This window comes from Scyliorhinus canicula, chromosome 8 (assembly GCF_902713615.1).
Source record: "Scyliorhinus canicula chromosome 8, sScyCan1.1, whole genome shotgun sequence".
NCBI classification, from domain to species: Eukaryota; Metazoa; Chordata; class Chondrichthyes; order Carcharhiniformes; family Scyliorhinidae; genus Scyliorhinus; species Scyliorhinus canicula.
The window spans coordinates 185,542,499-185,564,472 of NC_052153.1; the positions used below are offsets into that span (position 1 = coordinate 185,542,499).

At 46.7% G+C, this 21,974-nt stretch overlaps 1 protein-coding gene across 6 annotated transcripts in view; it reads left to right on the forward strand.

Annotated features, from left to right (window-relative positions):
* The window catches only part of sh3rf1 (SH3 domain containing ring finger 1), a 202,360-nt gene that overhangs the window by 118,429 nt on the left and 61,957 nt on the right, over positions 1–21,974 (forward strand). For all 6 annotated transcript variants that reach the window (XM_038805836.1, XM_038805841.1, XM_038805840.1 and 3 more), the window contains exons 3-4: positions 19,256–19,531; positions 20,146–20,241. In XM_038805836.1, coding sequence (XP_038661764.1) covers positions 19,256–19,531; positions 20,146–20,241 — 372 coding nt within the window. The remainder of the gene's footprint in view (positions 1–19,255; positions 19,532–20,145; positions 20,242–21,974) is intronic.

The following is a 21,974-nucleotide window of genomic DNA, read 5'->3' on the forward strand; positions in this document are numbered from 1 at the left end:
AGGAGGTTGTGGGTTTTAACCCCACTTCTGAGCCTTGAGCACAGAATCTAGGTTACACTCTGGTGCAGTACTGTTGGAGGGGCCATCTTTCAGATGGAATATTAAACTGAGGCCCCGTCTCCTCTATCAGCTGGATGGAAAAGACCCCATGACACCATTTTGGAAAAGAGCTGGGCTGTTTGCCCCAGAATCTCCTGACCAATATTTATTCCTCAGCTGTTGTCACTAAAGCAGATGATCTGATCACCACCACATTACTGGTTGTGGAAGCTTGCTGTGCGTAAATTGGCAGCCATGCTTCCTGCTTCACAATAGTGCCTGCAGTTCAAAAAAGCCAGTTCAATGGCTAGAAAGTGCTTTAGGACACCATGTATATAAATTAAAGTTGTTTTCTCATTCCCTTTGGGGACATAATTCGAAGGATGTCGACAACTGCCTGAGTTGCTTTTCCTCAAATGCGAAAGTAAACCGTGATCCTTGGCAAACTTATCAAACAACGCTGAACAGATTATTCAATGGCTAGTGGAGTTTAGTTTTAATTATTTGTGATATTTGATCGTTGCCAGCAAGGACAACATTAGTGCCTATCCTTAATTGCCTTCGAGAAGGTTGTGGTGAGCCTCCTTGAAGTGCTGCAATCCAAGTAGTGGGGGTGCTGTCGGGCCTGTAGCATGTCAGCAGTTTTACATTTTACTTGCCAGCCGTTACACAGGTTTAATGTTTCGGAGACCCCCAGATGCATTATCAAATCACTTTCAGCATTTGCAGTGACTTTTCACTTTTTCCACAAAAAAAGGAGCTTTGACCTTCATAAATTACTGCAGTGTGCATCATTTTAAATATCAAGTTATGTACAGGGGCCCATATGCTTCAAAGGTTCATTGGAAATGATTTGAGGTGACTCCCAACATCCTGCAAGTGGAACGCAAACTGGTGCTTTTATTTCAAGAGGCCATTGGTGAGTATTATGGGCTCCAAGGGGCAGCATGGTAGCACAGTGGTTAGCACAGTTGCTTCACAGCTCCAGTGTCCCAGGTTCAATTCCCGGCTTGGGTCACTGTCTGTGCGGAGTCTGCATGTTCTCCCCGTGTCTGCGTGGGTTTCCTCCAGGTGCTCCGGTTTCATCCCACAGTCCAAAGGTGTGCAGGTTAGGTGGATTGGCCATGCTAAATGCATTTAGTGTCCAAAAAAAAGGTGGGGTGGGGTTACTGGGGTAGGGTGGAGGTGTGGGCTTGGGTAGGGTGCTCTTTCCAAGGGCCAGTGCAGACATGACGGGCCAAATGGCCTCCTTCTGCACTGTAAATTCTATGATCTAAGTTGTGACAAGCCTTTGCACATTACAATACTCAACATCAAACATGAGGACGTTTCAGCTGAGCCAATAGAGGAAGTGAAACAGCAGCAACATACTGCCAATCAAATATAGGCTGATTCCATATTTGTATTCCACTGTTTTTATGTTGTTAATTGTCAATTTGTGCCTCATAACTCAACATCAAAGAATGCCATTAAATCGGTGTTAATGATTTTGATAAAGTCTTGCTTTAAGTATGCCTTCCTGTGTCTCTTAATTTTAGTCCAATAACTATCAGGCTGTAATGCTCAGTACTTAAAGCATATTTATTTAGCAATGAAACGTTAAAAGAGCAGTTCAGCAAGCGCTTACCTTTAGGAATGGGCCTGTAAAGAGGGATGAATACTGATAAACTGTAGCTGATGACAACAGAGATCATGGAAGGTCATTTTCTGTTTTTATCTGGTTCATTCACTTCTGTTCCAGTTCATCATAGAATGGTTACAGCATGGAGGATCACCCTTCGGCCCATCATCTCCATGCTGACCTCTTAAGGAGCAATTCACCGAGGGCCATTACCCTTGCTCCCCGTAGTCTAGCCGTTTTTTTCTTTTTCAGATAATGATCCAACTCACTTTTGAAACCCTCAGTTGACTCTGCCACCACCACACTCTCAGGCAGCTGATTCAAGATCCAAACCACTCGTTGCATGAAAACGATTTTCCTTGTATTGCCATTGCTTCTTTTCAAGTTATCTTAAACCTGTGCCCTCTGATTCTCAATCCTTCAACAATGGGAACAGTATCTCTCTATCTGTTCTGTCCAAACTCCTCATGACTTTGAGCACCTCTATCAGATCTCATCTCAACCTTCTCCTCTCCAAGGAAAATAGCCCCAACTACGAACATACTTGTTCGCCATTTGATAAGATCATGGCTAATCTGATTGCGGCCTCAGCTCCACTTTCGTGCCTCCCCCTGATACCCTTCGACTCCCTTGTTCATCAAAAACCTATGTAGCTCAACCTTAAAAATATTTAATGATCCAGCCTGCACGGAACTAAGGGGCTGAGAATTCTACAGACCAATGGCCCTGAGAGAAAACCAATTCTCATCTTATATGGGAGATCCCTTAATTTTAGAACTGTCACCCCTGGTCTCTGCACAAACCTTCAACCCATTACTAATTAAACATGCGTCTATCTCCTCCTTGAAGGTACTCAGTGAAAGAATATGCTGATAGGGTGAGGTGAAATAGGGTGGCAAGCGACTCATGATGCTTGATTTAGCACAGTAGGCTTGTAATGCAGAACAATGCCAGCAACGCGGGTTCAATTCCCGTACCGGCCTCCGCGAACAGGGGCCGGAATGTGGTGACTAGGGGCTTTTCAAGTAACTTCACTGAAGCCTACTTGTGACAATAAGCGATTATTATTATTAGTATTATTAATATCATTTGGGTTAAATAGCCTGTTGTGTGTTGCAGATTCAATGTAATGAACACAAACCCTGCCGAGTTGCAATTTTAATCCCGTGACTAGAATATTGAGATTGCATGCAAAACTGTTTGTGCAATATTGTTTGCAATTCTACAAATGAAATCAGTTTTGGGGGGAATTTTCTTTCATTTTGTATGTTTTAGTTTTATTTTGTATATATCCAGGTCTTAATGAGCACTGATTTCCACTTTCAAACGGAAACAGGGTTGAAAAAGAACAAGGATTTCCTTGACTGATGAATTCGAGTGGCAGTAAGGGACTAAAATTGGCCCAAAGGCAACTTAAACCAAATCAGGTGTGTGCGTGACTGAGGATCAAATGAGGACCGGTTAGCAATGCTTTCCACAGTCACCCATGTCTTGGACACGCCCCCCTGTCTAGACCCCTCATGAATGATGGCTAATTTACAGAAGTACAGGATTACAAGCACCCTTGCACCCATCACCACAAATCAATGTTTTCAGGATGAAAGAAAACTTTAAAAGAATAGTTTTTTTTTGTGGGAGGGGGGAGGGGATGTGGGGAAGCACGGAACAATACTGAACTCTTTCAAAGCTTATGTAGATTAAGTGGACACAGCTGCTGAAAGCCTTGGTGAGCTGAAAATGTTGTGCGTCACTGTCAGGAGATTGCACCGTAATCTAGCATTTCTCTGGTTACTGCTGGTTACTTTTACCACACAGTGCAGTGAGCACAAACAAATAAAAGCACCTATGCAATAGAGTCAGTTGTAAAGACTTTGACAAACCTCTGTTGCCGCGACCCAAATAACTTTCCATTTTCCAAGCATTCCTTTGTGGTCTGAAGCTTTTGGTGCCTTGCAACTGCTCATGTTGTTTCCGAGGTTGTCACTTTACTTGGAGAACTGCAGGATTCCTGCAGAGTGTTTCCAAGTGGTTTCTGACGTCAATATGGTAGCCCCATAAAATGAGACAGTGGCTATTTTCAAAATGTTACCATTATACATTTCATGGGAATTCTCTCTCTTTAGAAAGATCGCTCTTTTTCTACCTCGATCTCTTTTACCAATAATTTTGATTTGATTTTATTTGATTTATTATTGTCACATGTATTAGTATACAGTGAAAAGTATTGTTTCTTGCATGCTGTACAAACAATGCATACCGTACATAGGGAAGGAAGGAGAGACTGCAGAATATAATGTTACAGTTATAGCAAGGTGTAGAGAAAAGATCAACTTAATACAAAGTAGGTCCATTCAAAAGTCTGATGGCAGTAGGGAAGAAGCTGTTCTTGAGTCGGTTGGTATGTGACCTCAAACTTTGGTATCTTTTTCCTGACGGAAGAAGGTGGAAGAGAGTATGTCCGGGGTGCGTGGGGTCCTTAATTATGCTGGCTGCCTTTCCGAGGCAGCGGGAATTATAGGTAGAGTCAATGGATGGGAGGCTGCTGGTTTACATGATGGACTGGGCTACATTCACAACCTTTTGTAGTTTCCTGCGGTCTTGGGCAGAGCAGGCTCCATACCAAGCTGTGATACAACCAGAAAGAATGCTTTCAATGGTGCATCTGTAGAGGTTGGTGAGGGTCGTAGCTGACATGCCAAATTTCTTTAGTCTTCTGAGAAAGTAGTCGTTGGTGGGCTTTCTTAACTATAGTGTCGGCATGGGGAGGGGGGGGGGGGCTAGGACAGGCTGTTGGTGATCTGTGCACCTGAAAACTTGAAGCTCTCAACCCTTTCTACTTCGTTCCCATTGATGTAGACAGGAGCATGTTCTCCACTACGCTTCCTAAAGTCGATGACAATCGCCTTCGTTTTGTTGACATTGAGGGAGAGATTATTGTCGTCGCACCAGTTCAGCAGATTCTCTATCTCATTCCTATACTCTGTCTTGTCATTGTTTGAAATCCGACCCACTACGGTGGTATCATCAGCAAATTTGAAAATCGGGTTGGAGGGGAATTTGGCCACACAGTCATAGGTGTATAAGGAGTATAGTAGGGGGCTGAAGACACAGCCTTGTGGGGCACCGGTGTTGAGGATGTTGGAGGAGGATCGTGGAGGAGGTGTTGTTGCCTATCTTTACTGATTGTGGCCTGTGGTTAGAAAGTTCAGAATTCAGTCGCAGAGGGAGGAGCCAAGGCCAAGGAGTTTGGAGGTTTCGTAGGAATGATGGTGTTGAAGGCTGAGCTGTAGTCGATAAGTAGGAGTCTGACATAGGTGTCTTTGTTATCTAGGTGTTCCAGGGTAGAGTGCAGGGCCATGGAGATGGCGTCTGCTGTGGACCTGTTGCAGCGGTAGGCAAACTGTAGTGGATCAAGGCAATCCGGAAGGCTGGAGTTGATTCGTGCCATGACTAACCTTTTGAAGCACTTCATGATGATGGATGTCAGAGCCACTGGACGATAGTCATTAAGGCACGCTGCTTGACTTTTTTTTGGTACAGGGTTGATGGTCGTCTTCTTGAAGCAGATAGGGACCTCAGATTGTTGTAAAGAGAGATGATCTTTCCCATCAGTATCAGACTATCAAAATCATGATTTCTTATTACGTGCCGAAGAAATTCCAACTCTATCTTCCTGACCTTGGTCAGCAGAGTCGTTTTGATCGCAGATTTTACTGGCACCTCTTAGCATCATAGAATCCCTACAGTATAGAAGGAGGCCATTTGGTCAATCGAACCTGCACCAACTCTCCAAAATAGCACCCTACCTAGGCCCACGTCCCCACCTCATCCCTGTAACCCCACCTAACCTTTTGGACATTTAGCACGGCCAATCCACCTAACCTGCACGTCTTTGGACTGTGGGAGGAAACCGGAGCACCTGGAAGAAACCCACGCAGCCGCATGGAGAACATACAAACCCCACAGCAGCAGTCACCCAAGGTCGCAATAGAACCCAGATCCCTGGCGCTGTGAGGCAGCAGTGCTAACCAGCGTGCCGCCCTTAATTAGTAGTGTGACTTGTCCAAGATATCCCTTAAAAGTCCATAACTCTGCAGCTTCAATTCTTCTCTATTGCGTCACTAATCATCCAAAATCCATTTCCATTTGTCAAAATTGCCGTGATTGTCGCATTCTCATGGAAATTACTACTGTTAAAACAAGTATTTGATCTCGGCGTTGTGCAATGCCACTCAAATGTGTCTCACCTAACATACAAAGAGCAGTACAGGGAGTGAATTTCAGAGTTTGTGACTTAGCTAGCATGACCGTCAATGATGGGGTCAATTGAAGTTAAACATTTTGATCCTTCTGGTGGGTGGTTGCTGGGCCATCAGCGAGTGCTAGAAATTATCCACCTAACAAGGTAATGGTGACAGAAACAACTGGATTGTTCACGTGGCAACTGGATGCCTTGAAGCAAAGTTCCATGCAGCAGACTCTTCAATTCTCAGTCAGCCAAACTTCAATGTTCTGAATGGAATTTTCATGTCTCTGTGTCCATTTTGAATATCATAGCATACCAGTCCAGGGCAGTATAAGCACTTTACCGTGTACCTTATTTATTTTATTCACGGCAGTTGCTCCTGATGGTTCAGTGATTAAATGATCCGTGGTAGCCACACAGTGATTTTCTTATATTCTAATTGCCAGGAAACATTAACACCTTCCCAGTATAAGCGCAGCACTTACTCAGAACCCATGAGGTGTGACATTCATCTGGACATGAGAAGTCATTGCAACATTTAGATCCCAGAAATTTGCACATTTCTTCAGTACAGTAAGAGGTCAGCTTTAACAGTGTTGGAGTTTGGGGGTCTGAGGGATCAGAGGCTGGTGGAGCATTGCGGGGGAGATTGATGGGTGTGTGCATGTGCGTAGCTGTCGGCCTCGCTATCACATTTACATGACCAATCTTGACCCCCTTTCCCAGCCTGTAGCCATGCTGGCCACGCAAAATGGACACTGAGCCAAACTAAAATGGAAGGCTGCTGAGAAACAGACAGTTCAGCCAGAACAGCAGTCTGCAAAGAGCAGTTTGCATTCTGCAGCAGCAGAAACCAGTTTGGGCCCAGGTAAAGAGACCTTAGCTAGGTGCAAATGGCAAAACGCTTTGCATGCTAATGAGGCCATCAGACTTGAACACCCACACAATAGATACATTTGGTTCTGAATGGACACATTCCAATCAAGACCCAGACATCGAGGCACCAGAAACCTCCGAACAAAAGGACATAAGAAACGCCCCCTCCATCACGGAGACCCCCTCGCATTGGGGAATTAATCCAGTATCGATAAGAAATTGATCCAATAGGTAGAGCCCGCCCGAGAAGAGGGAAGGACAACGGAACCCCTATAAAAGATAGGGACCTCGTGTTGTCCGGTCTGTTAAACCTGTGCTCCGGCCCCGACTGACACCTGGTATCCTGACTCCAGCCGTTGAGCACCAGCCGCCGAAACCGTAAGTTCAACGCTCGCTACGCGATCCAAGCCCGCTAGACTCCCAAGTGCCAGAACGCTTGCTGAAGGCTGCAGACAAAACCAGGACGAAGGCCTCGTTCTCTGACCTTGCCTGTTCCTGTTAGATAAGTATTCTGTTTGCTTATGTTTAGTTGTAGCTTAGTCTCTTAGTGTGTGTGCATGAGTATTTATTATTAACTGTATAATAAATATTGATCGTTTGAACTTGACTAATCGGTGTATCGTCTTTATTACTTTGAATTTGACCTTGGAATACTTGTGACGTTGCCTATACGGCAGCTGGCGACTCCAGAGCTTAAATAATTACATAGAACAGAGCCTAGCAGTGTTAAGCACACGTCGAACTCGGAGGCGTGTTAATACACTCCAATAAACGCGTTTTACGCCCATAGTAAAACGTGCAACATTTAGTGGCGACATCCGCCGGGACCCTGTTGCAAGTGGAAACACCACAGTGTCCAGGACCCTGAAATTTGAATTAGAACTCCAAATTGCAGAGAAAGAAAGAGATCACAAGTATTCAAGGTGTTCAAAATAATAAGCGAAATTCGGAAGTGTGTTTTAGTGCATGCGTACTAACAGGGCTGTAAGGTAAAACTGAAAGCTTTTTGTTGCGACAAACTTTCGGTAGTTTTGTAATCGGAAAATAGCGTAAGCCGTACCCTTTTCACGAAACACCACCCCAACAACCCCCTGTTCCAAATTATAAAAAGAGAGTCAGAGGAAATGGCCATGCAGGCAATGGAACGTCTGATGGACCCAGAAAGGTTTGTGGTCGCAGCGACCAGCAGCAGTAGCAGAGTAGGCCAGTGTCCCACGTGGGAGCTGGAACTCCGCAAATATCTGCAGGGAAAGGGATGGCCCCTTTGGAAAGAGTTTTGTGCAAATGAGGAGACAGGTCCCGGAAGTATAGGTCATACTTGGTGGGAGAACCTCTCTCAGATACACAAAAAGAGTTTAGGTAAAGCACGCAAGCCGATGGCGATTGTGTCCTGCTTGGCACAGTTGCGAGGCGCAGAGGAGGTCATCAGGACGCTCCGGGCAGATTTAGAGGAAAGGAACCGAATGAGTAAGGTCGATGTCAGGGACATCGAGAAAGAAAACCTGGAATTAAAAGGGAAGTTGGCAGAGAAGGATAGAGAGGTGGATGATGCCAAGAGGGCTCACCAGTCTTGTCTAGCTCATCTGAACAGTTCCCAGACCCAGTATGAGAAAGCCTATCAGGACGTGCAACGTGCCGTTCTGATAAGACAGGAATCGGAGAAGCAGGTGGAGGCATTGCAGAGGCAATGTTCGGATCTCAAAGCAGCTTTGAGAGCACTCCACGCTGCAACGACCGAACAAAGACAAAGCACAGTTGACCACGCGAAATGCAGAAAACAGATTGCGGAACTGCAATCTCTGCTTTCGGTGCAGAATGGCTTCCAAAGCACCTTTGGAGCACAGTTAGATGGGGAAAACGCCCCAGATTGGCAGGAATTAAGCGAGACAGCGCAGCGTTATGTTCAGGGAACATGTGCGCCCGCAGCTCAGCAGAAACGACAGGCACCCCAACCCCCCACAGCTCAGATCATAACCGCACCCATGAATCCCGTAACCACACAGAGGAAAGCCGAATCAGAAGGCGCCCCAGACATAACTTACACCACCCCTTTAACAGTAACCCAGCTAAGGGACGCTTGTGAAAAGATCACTCCGTTCCTCCCCACCGCAGACCCCCACCAGTTCTTCGCGAAAGTAAAACAGCAGGCTACCATGTACGGCCTGGATGAGAGAGAGCAGGTTAAGCTCACCGTGCTGAGCTTAGACCAGAGTGTAGTGGCAGCCCTCCCCGACCCACAAAACGTGGCAGGAGGCAGCCTAGAGGAGATGCACACTGCTATTTTAGATGCCATCGGGTACAATAGAGGTGACCCCGTAGAAGGCTTGAATAAGTGCAGGCAGAAGAGATCTGAACACCCCACAGCATTCGCAGGAAGGCTGTGGATTCACTTCAGCGCAGTTTTCGGACAGCTAGATAGAGCGCATTTAACCCGCGAAAACATGGTTAAGTGGACGCGCACAATTATCTCACACGCAACAGAAGCAGGACAGAGCGCTTGCAATAATTACGACCCCTCAGAAGAGGCCCATAACGAGAAATGGGTCCTCAAAAGATTGTCCCGCGCTTGGGAGCAATCGCTTCAGGCAAAAGCAAAGGTTAGATCCCCAGAAGAGGCTCAGGCTGCTGCAGATATCCAAGCAGTCAGAGAGCACCAGAAGCCCGCATGGGTAAATGAAGGCAAGAGCAGCCCTCAACAGAAAGGACAGGAATGCTATAACTGTGGACAGTTAGGGCATTGGGCAAAAGAGTGTAATGCACCCCAGCGATCTCAGAGAGGCCAGCAGACAGGCACTCTGAACCGCAACAAGGCAAAACCCATCCACAATGTAGCAGTACAGTCAGGACCCACCAATGTGGACGAGACGAACTGACGGTGTTCGGGCTCCCCCACTTGGGTCTGTGACACACTATGGGACTCATCAGGGAGGCCCGTAGTCACGGCAAAAGTCAAAGGGAAGCCCATAGAGTTATTGTGGGACACAGGAGGATCCCGCACCACCATTAACTCCACAACCACGGCACACGCAGACACGTGGCCGACCACCTCCACCATCACACTTAGCGGGTTCACCGGACACTCGCAGCAGGGACATATCACAGCACCCGTAGCGATCCAGCTAGGGAACATTAGCACAAGGCACCCCGTAGTTTTAGTAAATCTTCCCCGGACAGCAGAGCACATCCTGGGGATAGATTTTATGAACGCCCACAGCTTGTCGTTCGACCCAGTGAACCAGTGTGTCTGGCGAATGGCGAGATCAGACAGAGCCCCAGCCACCCTCACAGTAGGAGACTACGCTAATCGGATTAGCGCAGTGGGAGAGTACTCATTCGACCTGACTACACTCCACACCGACAGACAAATTAAGGCCCTACTAAACAAACACAGGACAGCATTTGCAAGTCACCGTCATGACTGTGGCAGAATGACTGGACAAGTTCATGTTACCGGACAGGACCCCCGACCGCAAAAGCAATATAGATTTCCCCTCGAGGCAGAGGTGGAAATAGAAAAGGTTATAGGCAGCTTGTTGGACCAAGGTGTACTGAGAACGGTAGCCTCCACCAACAATGCCCCTATTTGGCCAGTGAGGAAGCCCGATGGATCATGGCGTCTGACCATCGATTATCGGGAACTCAACAAAGTAACCCCCGCAGTAGCCCCAACGGTAGCTACTAGTCCCGAGACCATGCTCAAGCAGGGTCTCAACGCCAAGTACTTCACGGTATTGGACATCAGTAATGGATTCTGGTCAATACCATTGGCAAAAGCGTGCCAATACAAATTCGCATTCACTTTTAAAACACAGCAGTACACGTGGACATGCCTCCCACAAGGATTCCACAATTCACCCTCCATTTTCCACCGACAGCTGGCAAGTGGATTAGAGAAATTTTCCCGACCCGATTGTCTGGTACAGTATGTAGACGACCTACTACTGCAGACAGACACAAAGGCAGAGCACATTACGCTTCTGGCCGAACTCCTAGAACTCTTAACTGAAATTGGCTGTAAAGTTAACCCGAAAAAGGCCCAAATATTGGAAAGTAAAGTGATGTATTTGGGATCAGTCATCACGCACGGCAAACGCGAGATCGAATTCAAAAGAATTGATTCGATTGTCAAATTGCCCCTTCCCCAGAATGTATCAGCCCTCCGGTCGTTTTTAGGACTGGTTGGCTATTGTCGGAACCACATCGACGGATTCGCGACAAAAGCCGCCCCACTTTCAGACCTCCTTAAGAAAGGAGCCCCCTGGGAATGGCTTCCGCAGCATACAGGCGCTGTGGAAGAGTTGAAACGAGCCCTTAGTGCAGCACCCGCGCTGCTAGTCCCCGACCCACTTTCCCCTTTCGCAATCGAGGTAGCTAGCACAGATCTGACCCGCTCGGCCGTGTTGCTTCAGGAACGGCACGAGCAGCTAAGACCAGTGGCTTATGCCTCCCGACTGTTAGACCCAGTAGAACAAGGATTTTCAGCCTGTGAGAGGCACCTCCTTGCTGTCTTCTGGGCAGTGCAGTATTTCTCATACATCACCGGACTAAACCCCATCACTATTCTGACCGAACACACACCCACACAGCTACTACTAGACGGTCGACTGAAGGACGGTTCAGTTAGCCAGATTAGGGCAGCTAGGTGGACCCTACTCTTACAAGGACGGGACATTACAGTGAAACGGACACGCACCCACACATACTTAGCCGACAACCTCCAATACCCAGGACAGCCCCATGACTGTGAAATTGTAGCTCCCCTGCATAATACAGGACCCTTTTTAGCAAAAACACCCCCCAGGAAGATAGGGAACCCGAAACAAAGCCCCCAGCCCACAGACACGTGTGGACCCTTGAGGATTTATGTAGACGGTTCCTCCACAGTTTTAAATGGTGAGCGTATCACAGGATGCGGCATCTATGTAGAGGACGCGCAGGGGCGCGCTCTCGAAGAAATTGCTCTTAAGTTGCCAGGTCACTTAGGCGCGCAGGCAGCAGAGCTAGCAGCCATAGCGTACATAGTGGACCACCCCGATTCTTTCCCCAGCCCAGCAGACATATATTCAGACAGCTTATATGTCTGTAACAGTTTAACCGATTTTCTGCCCCTGTGGAGGACACGAGGTTTTGTCTCCGCAGACGGGAAACCCCTTCCATCAGCCCCTCTACTCCAGCATATTTTAGCGAAAGCGAAGGACAGGACCTTCGGCATTATAAAAGTTCGCAGCCACCATAGGTCATCACCACCTGGGAATGTAAAAGCCGACGCGTTGGCTAAGGCAGGTTCCAGGAGAGGACACTTATGGACCCCCCCCAGCTAGCGCACCAGCTAGCGCCCCTGTGAGCGCAGTCCAAGTCTCACAGACTGATATTAAAGATCTCGTGGCAGCACAAAAACAGGACGGAGACCTCAGGGAGGTTTTCAAGGGAAACTTTGTGCCTGCTTACGAGCACTTTAAACACGCACTGACCACACATGAGGGTGTGATCATTAAGGACCGACTTTATGTGGTCCCACAGCAGGACAGGAATCAGATGATTGCCTTGTTCCATGACGGACACGGGCATCAGGGAATTGATGCAACAACGAGGCACCTCAGGCAACTCTGTTGGTGGCCTGATCTCAGGAATGATGTAACGCACTACATAGAGAATTGCCTGATTTGTGCTCAGAATAACCCGGAGCGGTATTCTAAGAAGGCACAACTTCGGCATACTCGCCCAGTTAACGGCCCTTGGACAAACCTCCAGATCGACTTTATAGGTCCATTGCCCCCTTGTCGGAATGGCTATAAATACGTTCTGGTGGTGATAGATACCTTTACCAAGTGGGTAGAGGCATTTCCCTCACGAACAAATACAGCAAAGACAGCTGCAAAGATCCTGACCCACCACATCTTCACGAGATGGGGTTTACCCCGAAGTATCGATTCGGACCAGGGATCTCACTTTACAGGACGGGTCATGAGGAACGTCCTGACAATATTCGGAATCAAACAGAACTTCCACATTGCGTATCATCCACAGTCCAGCGGGATTGTGGAGCGCATGAATCGGACCCTAAAAACTACCCTTAGGAAAATGGTTCAACAGAATAATTCCACATGGGATTCAGTGCTCCCATTTGCACTTATGTTCATAAGGAACACTGTCTCCACATCGACAGGATACACACCACACACACTCATGACCGGACGCCCTATGAAAGGTACAGAATTCCTTTTAGGACTGGACATGACAAGCCCCGAAGTGACGGCCCTCACACATGAAAAGGCAGTTAAAGAACTAGTTGAGACTGTGAGGTCTGCACAGCTCGCAGCCGCAGTCCAGCTAGGGAAACGCCGACAGCAACGTACTGCCTGTTTCAATAAGACCGTACACACCACAGAATTCCAGGTTGGGCAACAGGTAATGTTATCTGTTTATAACCCCAGCAGTTTTTTGGCTCCAAAATATTCCGGTCCCTACTCAATTTCGGACAAAATTAGCCCCTCCGTTTACAGGATAAAGTATCCTAATGGGAAGACCGCGTGGTTCCATATAAACCAGTTAAAGGCATATGGAACACAGGCCAACCATGCACACCATGTCCTGCTAGATGCAGCAGAACACTTCACCCCGCCCACCAGAGACACTTTTCCACCATCCCCCTCACAGACCAGTTCATCCACGGACTCGCCCACGACTCCGCCCACAGACCACTACAGACCACGCCCCGACACGCCCACAAGCTGCCACAGCAGAGACAGTAGGACAGACACTGACTCTGAAGACAGCGACAGCACACAGCCATACAGCCCACACTGCACCAACTACGACCCCGACTCCAGTGACCCCATGGAAGTCACTTACCTCAAAAACCCCGAACCACCACCCGACCCCGACTACCCCGACAACACACTCGACGCCACACAATGGCACAGGGACAATTCCTACAGACTTGTCCGCAATGACGAGAGTGACCCCCGGTCACACAACTCCAAAATAGCATGCCTGATCCACACAAGGGTGTGGGATCCGGGAGAGCAGGACGACACGGTGTCTGACTCCCGACACGGCAACCCCTTTGTGACCCTGTTCACAGAGGCAGAATCAAAGTGAGGTGTCCAGATGATGTAAGATAGGAATCGTTTGAGGGAAACGATGTCCTTTCTGATGGAACCTGCACGTATGTTTGTCTTCGTTTTATGTTTGTTTGTCTCAGGATTGTACAATGTTTCAGTTGGAGGATGGACATCTTCTTTTCAGCTGAAAAGATTGTGACCACCTCACATACACGTTAGCTTGTCTGCCGAAACTTTTGAGAACTTCGGTTTGATTGGAGATCTTTTCCAAAGTTGTAAGGCCACACGCCAAATAGTTTATCTGCAGATATCTCTGAGAACTTCAGTGATGTCCTCAGTTGGAGCACCTTGGCTCCATTGTTTTTAGGTGCCCCTCTATTCGGCGAAATAGAGGCTGCAAGTCATGGTAAACACATTCGTACCCGTTTCTTTCCAGGTTACTCAGGCAGTGGACAAACGGCACTGAGGACCCGCCCTGTCTGAGAACCAACCCTTGGTCAGCCAAGCTCGGGTATGGCACAGCACGCCCTACCCGGGGATCCCATCCAACTCGTACCCGTAGCGGCCCATACGCAACTCATTCGGATGTTTCTTTCCAAATTTTGTTTTCATTTTACGTTAGGTAGCCCTTCGGCCGCCATCCCACATGCTATTTACATCCGGAAACATTCGGATGGTAAATCAGCAAAGCCTGCGAGACGGCTCGCAGAAGGAAGGATTGTTAGGTGTATGCTGGTCTTTAAATTCGCTTTTTGAAAAAAAAAAAAATGAGGGGAGTCACAGGGTGTGACTTAGCCAGTCATTTTAAAGGGTCAATTGGGTTTTGAAAGACAGATGCACTAACAAGTAAAGGTCTTAAACTGTGTATTGACAGATACTGTGCTTGATCCCAAAGGTTTCAAAGGACGAGACAGAGGTCGAAGCCAGGATTGTCAATACCGGAGGAAGAAGGAAGAGAAAGAAGAAGAACAGCAAAATGATGGAAGCCCACTTATTACTATTTAATGTCATATGTATATGTGTGGAAACAAGACACGTTTCCCCCACAACCCCCACCGTAAATGTTTCTAGTACAGCAAACCCCCAGTGCTCAGCTCTGATCAGCGAGGTTCAGACCTGGTGTACTAAATTCATGACGTGGTACTCCATGTCCTACATAATCGAATCACTGTTGGTGATTGCGATCCTCACCATCCTAGTGCAGACCCTCAGGTTGAGGAAATGGAAGAGGAGAGCCTCTCGTTCCAGCACCTCACCCATCTATAGAGTGCAATCCCCCATCTTCGGATTCCACCAAACCCCTCAACCCCTCACTGATTACAACACTCTGTAAATAAAATTCAGCCATGTATTATATTGTTCCATACTCGACTGCCGAGTTGGGAAGTGTGATGTTGTGGTGTGAATGGTTAAGGTTTAGAGTGATTAAATGTTTAAGTTAAGGTTAAGGTTAATAGTGATAGGTAGAGGTTCCCAATTGTAGTAATGCATGTCCCTTTGACATAGGGCCAAGTAGAAATGTTAGTTAAAATTTTTTTTCTCTTCTTCCCATAGTTTAGAACAGAGTAGAACAGGAACTGGCAAGAGGTCAGAACACAAGGAGGCAAAGTACATAGGTGATCCTTCACAATAGTATGATTGTGAGGATCACAAGGAGGGAATGTAGCCATGCTGGCCACGCAAAATGGACACTGAGCCAAACTAAAATGGAAGGCTGCTGAGAAACAGACAGTTCAGCCAGAACAGCAGTCTGCAAAGAGCAGTTTGCATTCTGCAGCAGCAGAAACCAGTTTGGGCTCAGGTGGAAAGACCTTAGCTAGGTGCAAATGGCAAAACGCTTTGCATGCTAATGAGGCCATCAGACTTGAACACCCACACAATAGATACATTTGGTTCTGAATGGACACATTCCAATCAAGACCCAGACATCGAGGCACCAGAAACCTCCGAACAAAAGGACATAAGAAACGCCCCCTCCATCACGGAGACCCCCTCGCATTGGGGAATTAATCCAGTATCGATAAGAAATTGATCCAATAGGTAGAGCACGCCCGAGAAGAGGGAAGGACAACGGAACCCCTATAAAAGATAGGGACCTCTTGTTGTCCGGTCTGTTAAACCTGTGCTCCGGCCCCGACTGACACCTGGTATCCTGACTCCAGCCGTTGAGCACCAGCCGCCGAAACCGTAAGTTCAACGCTCGCTACGCGATCCAAGCCCACTAGACTCCCAAGTGCCAGAACGCTTGCTGAAGGCTGCAGACAAAACCAGGACGAAGGCCTCGTTCTCTGACCTTGCCTGTTCCTGTTAGATAAGTATTCTGTTTGCTTATGTTTAGTTGTAGCTTAGTCTCTTAGTGTGTGTGTGCATGAGTATTTATTATTAACTGTATAATAAATATTGATCGTTTGAACTTGACTAATCGGTGTATCGTCTTTATTACTTTGAATTTGACCTTGGAATACTTGTGACGTTGCCTATACGGCAGCTGGCGACTCCAGAGCTTAAATAATTACATAGAACAGAGCCTAGCAGTGTTAAGCACACGTCGAACTCGGAGGCGTGTTAATACACTCCAATAAACGCGTTTTACGCCCATAGTAAAACGTGCTACATTTACAGATTTGTGGTTTTATTTACTAATCGACTTGTGGCTTGTGAGTGAGTTTTCATTCTGCTGTCTGCACCCTTATTTGCACACAGGCAATTTCAGCATAAAGACAGTGAGACTTGCTCTCTCCACCTCCCTACTTGTAGGCAAGGTTGCACCTTCATACAAACCTGCATTTATGGCCATTAAAATGGAACACTGTGACTTGAGCTCCCTTTTTTAGCCCACTTTAGTGACTGTTGCTGAGCAGTTGATGATGTCCCATTTCTATGGAAATTCACAGTTTTAAAACAAAATCCCCCCCAAATCTTCTGTTTCATCAATATCAACGTTTTTTTTTACAACTAGTAACAGTTGGCAGTCGGTATTTAGAAGGCACTCATTACCAACACACAGGCTTCAGATGTTCCGATTTATGCGGATCAAATTGGGCTGCATACTTCAGTTTGCTTCCAAGCTATTCATTTTTTTGTGCGATACCAATTCATTGTGTTTCCCGGTTATAAATCACGCTGACAAGCACATGTCTCAGTTGCCTCAGATAGATGGCCGTGAAGTGAGATATGGCAATGTAAAAGAATTGGGTTTCCAAACAGAATGTGTCATTTGCAATAAAGAAGGTGTGCGGAATGAGACAGAAGATAAACTGTTATCACAGCTAAACGTCTGCCATCGTCCATGTTTCGCACATCCTCATTTTCATCCTAACACAATAAAGCTCAAACTTCTTGGAAAACTTGAAAGCATTTGGAAAGTTGATGAACTAGAGTTAAATTACCAAGAGAGATTGACTCGGGTTGCATTCTGTGGCATTTAGATGACAGCAAATTTGAGGGTAGTTGGAGGGAAACTGTTTCCACTGCTTGGAAAGCCTCAGGCGAGGGCATCACCTAAAAGTTAAAGCCAGGTCTTTAGGAGTGAAGTGAAGAAATCTCGTATAGATAAAGCTTGGCAGAAGTTTGCAAAGCTCTGTGGCAAACAGTAAATGATGCTTGATTAATTATTAATTTTAAAACAGAGCAGTTTTGTCAGCCAAGATATTTTTTCATATGGGAATTTGGTCAAAAATCAGCCATGTCACTGAGGGGCGAAATGGACAATTTCTCTTCCTATGTTCCTGAATGCGATGGCTCCACTGAGGAAAGGTGGTTTACTCTCTCATTAAAGCTGATCTAGGGCCCAATCTATCAGCTGCGTCCCATTGGAATCAGGGCGGGATGCGACCTGGAGAGGCCTCCCCCGGGATCTAGCCAGATCGATCGGCCACCCAGTATCTACCAGCCTTATCGAGGAGATCCCAGCCTGACACTCTTCAGCACTGGTCTCCACAAATGGGAACCGGTCAGGATGGTAACTTGGTGGGAGGGAGGGGGGCAGGTGATCGAAGGCCCCAGGGTGGCTAGCCTCTGGGCAGGGCAGCACCCTGGCACTGCTGATGGCAGATGAGTACCTTGGCACTGCCAGCCAAGAACCTTGGCTGTGCCATCCGTGCCAACCTGGCACTACAAGGGTGCCCAGGTGGCACTGCCAGGCTAGCAGGGGCAGTACCAGGGTTCCAGTGCCTGTTTGGGTACACGGAGGGCGAATTCAGAATGTCCAATTCACCTAACAAGCACGTCTTTCGGGACTTGTGGGAGGAAACCGAAGCACCCGGAGGAAACCCACACAGATACGGGGTGAACCCACAGACAGTGACCCAAGTCGGGAATCGAACCTGGGACTCTGGCGCTGTGAAGCAATTATGCTAACCACTGTGCTACCGTGTCGCCCCATTACACAATGGTGCAGATGTCTGGTAAATTTTGGATCTCATATGAAGATTTTAGTGTGCTTTCCGAGTAGGACCCAACTTTGAGGACACATATTTCAGAACTTGGAGAGTTATTGTTGGTGATGGACTGAGTGGTACAGTGGGCTAGAGCAATGTCTCTCTGCTTCTTGAGAGCTGTATTTCAATCTAGCATAAGTAGGTGACATCTCATTTTGGGGATCTCAAGGAAGGTAAGTTTGGGAAGCCATGTTCTATTTTACAGAAGGCACTGATCAACATCTTGGAATGGTCTGTTGGTCAGGAGGAGATGATGGTGAAGTGTCACTGAGTCAGTAGTCCAGAGGCCCAGCCTTATGCTCTGGGGCCAAGGGTTCAAATCCCACCACAGGAGTTCAATAAATCTAGACTCCGTTCATGATGCCATGAAACTACTATTGATTTGTCTAGATGGCCTTTAGGGAGGGGAATCTGCTTTCCTTACCTGGCCTGGCCTACATGTGACTCGAGACCCCTGCAGTGTGGCTAACTCTTAACTTCTGAAATGACCGAGCAAACCACTCAGTTCAAGGGCAATTAGGGTCGCCAGCAAGTGCTGGCCCTGCCAGCGATGCCCATATCCCCATGAAAGAATAAAGGAAAAATAAAGACTGATACCCAAAAGATCAGAATGGTGTCATATGAAAGATTTGCACAAGTTGGGACTGAGGCATGTTGTTGGAATAGATTAAAAGCCCCAAAAGAAAAAATGTGCATTTCACAAACATAGGAAATCCCAAAGTGCTTTACAGCCAATGAAGTACTTTTTGAACTTTAGCTGTTCTAATGTAATGTCCCACGCCCTCACATTGATGGATGCAAATCTAAAGGAAAAAATTCACCAAGGACAGATGTTTAACCTGAGAAAGTTTGCAGTTCACCTTCAAAATGGTACTCCGGCCTCAGCAAGATTTAAGTATGAGGTTTTACATAATTTATGGTGATGGGGAATGAAATATGTTTAAAATGTTTAACTTGCATTGTGTTGCAGGGTATACCTCAACTACCGTGTGCCAAAGCGTTGTACAACTATGAAGGAAAAGAGCCTGGTGATCTGAAGTTCAACAAGGGTGACATCATTATCCTGCGACGACAAGTGGATGAAAATTGGTACCATGGGGAAGTTAGTGGTGTCCATGGTTTTTTCCCCACCAACTTTGTCCAGATCATTAAACCTTTACCTCAGCCTCCACCACAGTGCAAAGCACTTTATGACTTTGAAGTGAAAGATAAGGAAGCGGATAAAGACTGCTTGCCATTCTCAAAGGTGAGGGCTTCCCTTTTTATTCATTCAGGGGAAGTGTGTGTTCCTGACAAGGCTGGCATTTATTGCCCCGGGAAGATAGTGACGCGCTTTTTCTACTTGGCCTAATTTTGGGTGTGTTTGAATGGAATAATTTCCTTGCCCAGGCTATTCCACTGCCTATCACAATGAAACTTGTCAAAATATCTGAGGAGTGGTTTTCCTTAGACAGTCATAAAGTACCAGACTTCCTATCTTGTGCGTTTTTTGAGAAGCTTTGCATTCTTTGTACCATTTACACCCAGCTGTGAAAGCTGAGGGGTATTTCAGTAAGGCAGATTTGCCAGTGCGATAATACAGACCAGGAAAAGGTTTTGTAATGCCAGACTGGTGCCAACACTTCTGATATTTGTATAATTGTAAACCCCAGAGAGAGGTGACTCATCCCTTTTCACACAACGAATCCTACAAATCAACCATGGGTCTGCAACCAAGATCCTCTTCCACGCGACAAAACATAGTCAATCATTGAACTTACAGCTCCCAAACCCTCGTCCTGTCCACTGAGATAGACTTTGTTTACTTTGTGAAATAGGATTCCTGTTTTCCCAGGTGACTTCATTGATTTTTTGCTTCAGGATGATATCTTGACAGTGATACGTCGAGTCGATGAAAATTGGGCTGAGGGAATGTTGGGAGACAAGATAGGGATATTCCCAATTTCGTACGTTGAGGTAAGTAATTACTTTCAGTAGGCAGAGTGTATACCTATATATCTGATGAAAGGTCACCCACCGACCTGAAATGTTAACTCAGTTTCTCTCCACAGATGCTGCCTGACTTGCTGAGTATTTCCAGAATTAGTTTTTTTCATTGTAAGGGATAGAGGATTTACTTTTTGGAAAAATCACCGGTGGCATGCTGTTCACCCAAGTTTCCTCGTAAAAGTACCACTTAATGTTGCTACGTTGAATATATATTGCAGGGAGGCCTTGAGGGTGTGTGTTACACAGCACAGCGAGGAACAGATTTACAACTACGCTGTAACCTCTCCAGTCCAGGAATCTATTGTTTGAAACCACCAGTTATCTAGAAATCGTTTGAGCAGTGTCAGCTGCTCCCTTGATATCATCAGCATTTTAATTCAATACTTTGGGAGTAGAAACAAAGAATAGTGCAGCACAGGAACAGGCTCTTCGGCCCTTCAAGCCTGTGCCGATCATGTGACCTATCTAGACCAACCGCCTGTATCCTTCTATCCCCTGTCTGTTTATGTGCCTATCCAGATAAGTCTTAAAGGTCGCCAACGTATTTGCCTCAACCACCTCACTTGGCAGTGCATTCTAGGCCATCGCCACCCTCTGTGTAAAACGCTTGCCCCGCACATCTCCACTGAACCTTTCCCCCCACATCTTGAACTTGTTCCCCCTTGTAACTGTCATTTCCACCCTGGGAAAAAGCCTCCAACTGTTCACCCTATCTATACCCCTAATAATTGTATAAACTGTCAGGTCACCCCTCAGTCTCCATCTTTCTAGGGAGAACAATCCCAGATTAGTCAATCTCTCCTCATAGCTAATAGCCTCCATACCAGGCAACATCCTGGTAAACCTTTTCTGTACTCTCTCCAAAGCCTCCATGTCCTGGTAGTGTGGTGACCAGAATTGGACACAATATTCCAAATAATAATAATGTTTATTGTCAAAAGTAGACTTACATTAACACTGCAATGAAGTTACTGTGAAAAGCCCCTAACCAACCTTCTATTTAACTAACATAATTTGCGAACTTTTATACTCGATGCCCCGTCCAATGAAGGCAAGAATGCCATATGCTTTCTTTCCCACCATTTCCACCTGTGCTGCCATGTTTAAGGATCTGTGGACCTGCAAGTCCAGATCTCTGTGTGTGCCTATGCTCCTGATGATTCTGCCATAGATTTTATAGCTCCCACCTAGAACATAGAACAGTACAGCACAGAACAGGCCCTTCGGCCCTCGATGTTGTGCCGAGCAATGATCACCCTACTCAAACCCACGTATCCACCCTATACCCGTAACCCAACAACCCCCCCGCCCCTTAACCTTACTTTTTTTAGGACACTACGGGCAATTCAGCATGGCCAATCCACCTAACCCGCACATCTTTGGACTGTGGGAGGAAACCGGAGCACCCGGAGGAAACCCACGCACACACGGGGAGGACGTGCAGACTCCGCACAGACAGTGACCCAGCCGGGAACCGAACCTGGGACCCTGGAGCTGTGAAGCATTTATGCTAACCACCATGCTACCGTGCTGCCTGCAAATTGGATCTGAATTGGATCTACCAAAATGCATCACCTCGCATTTGTCCAGGTTAAATTCCATCTGCCAATTTTGTGCCCAATTTTACAGCCTATCTATATCCTACTGTATTCTCTGATAATCTTCATCACTATCCGCAACTCTATCAATCTTAGTATCAT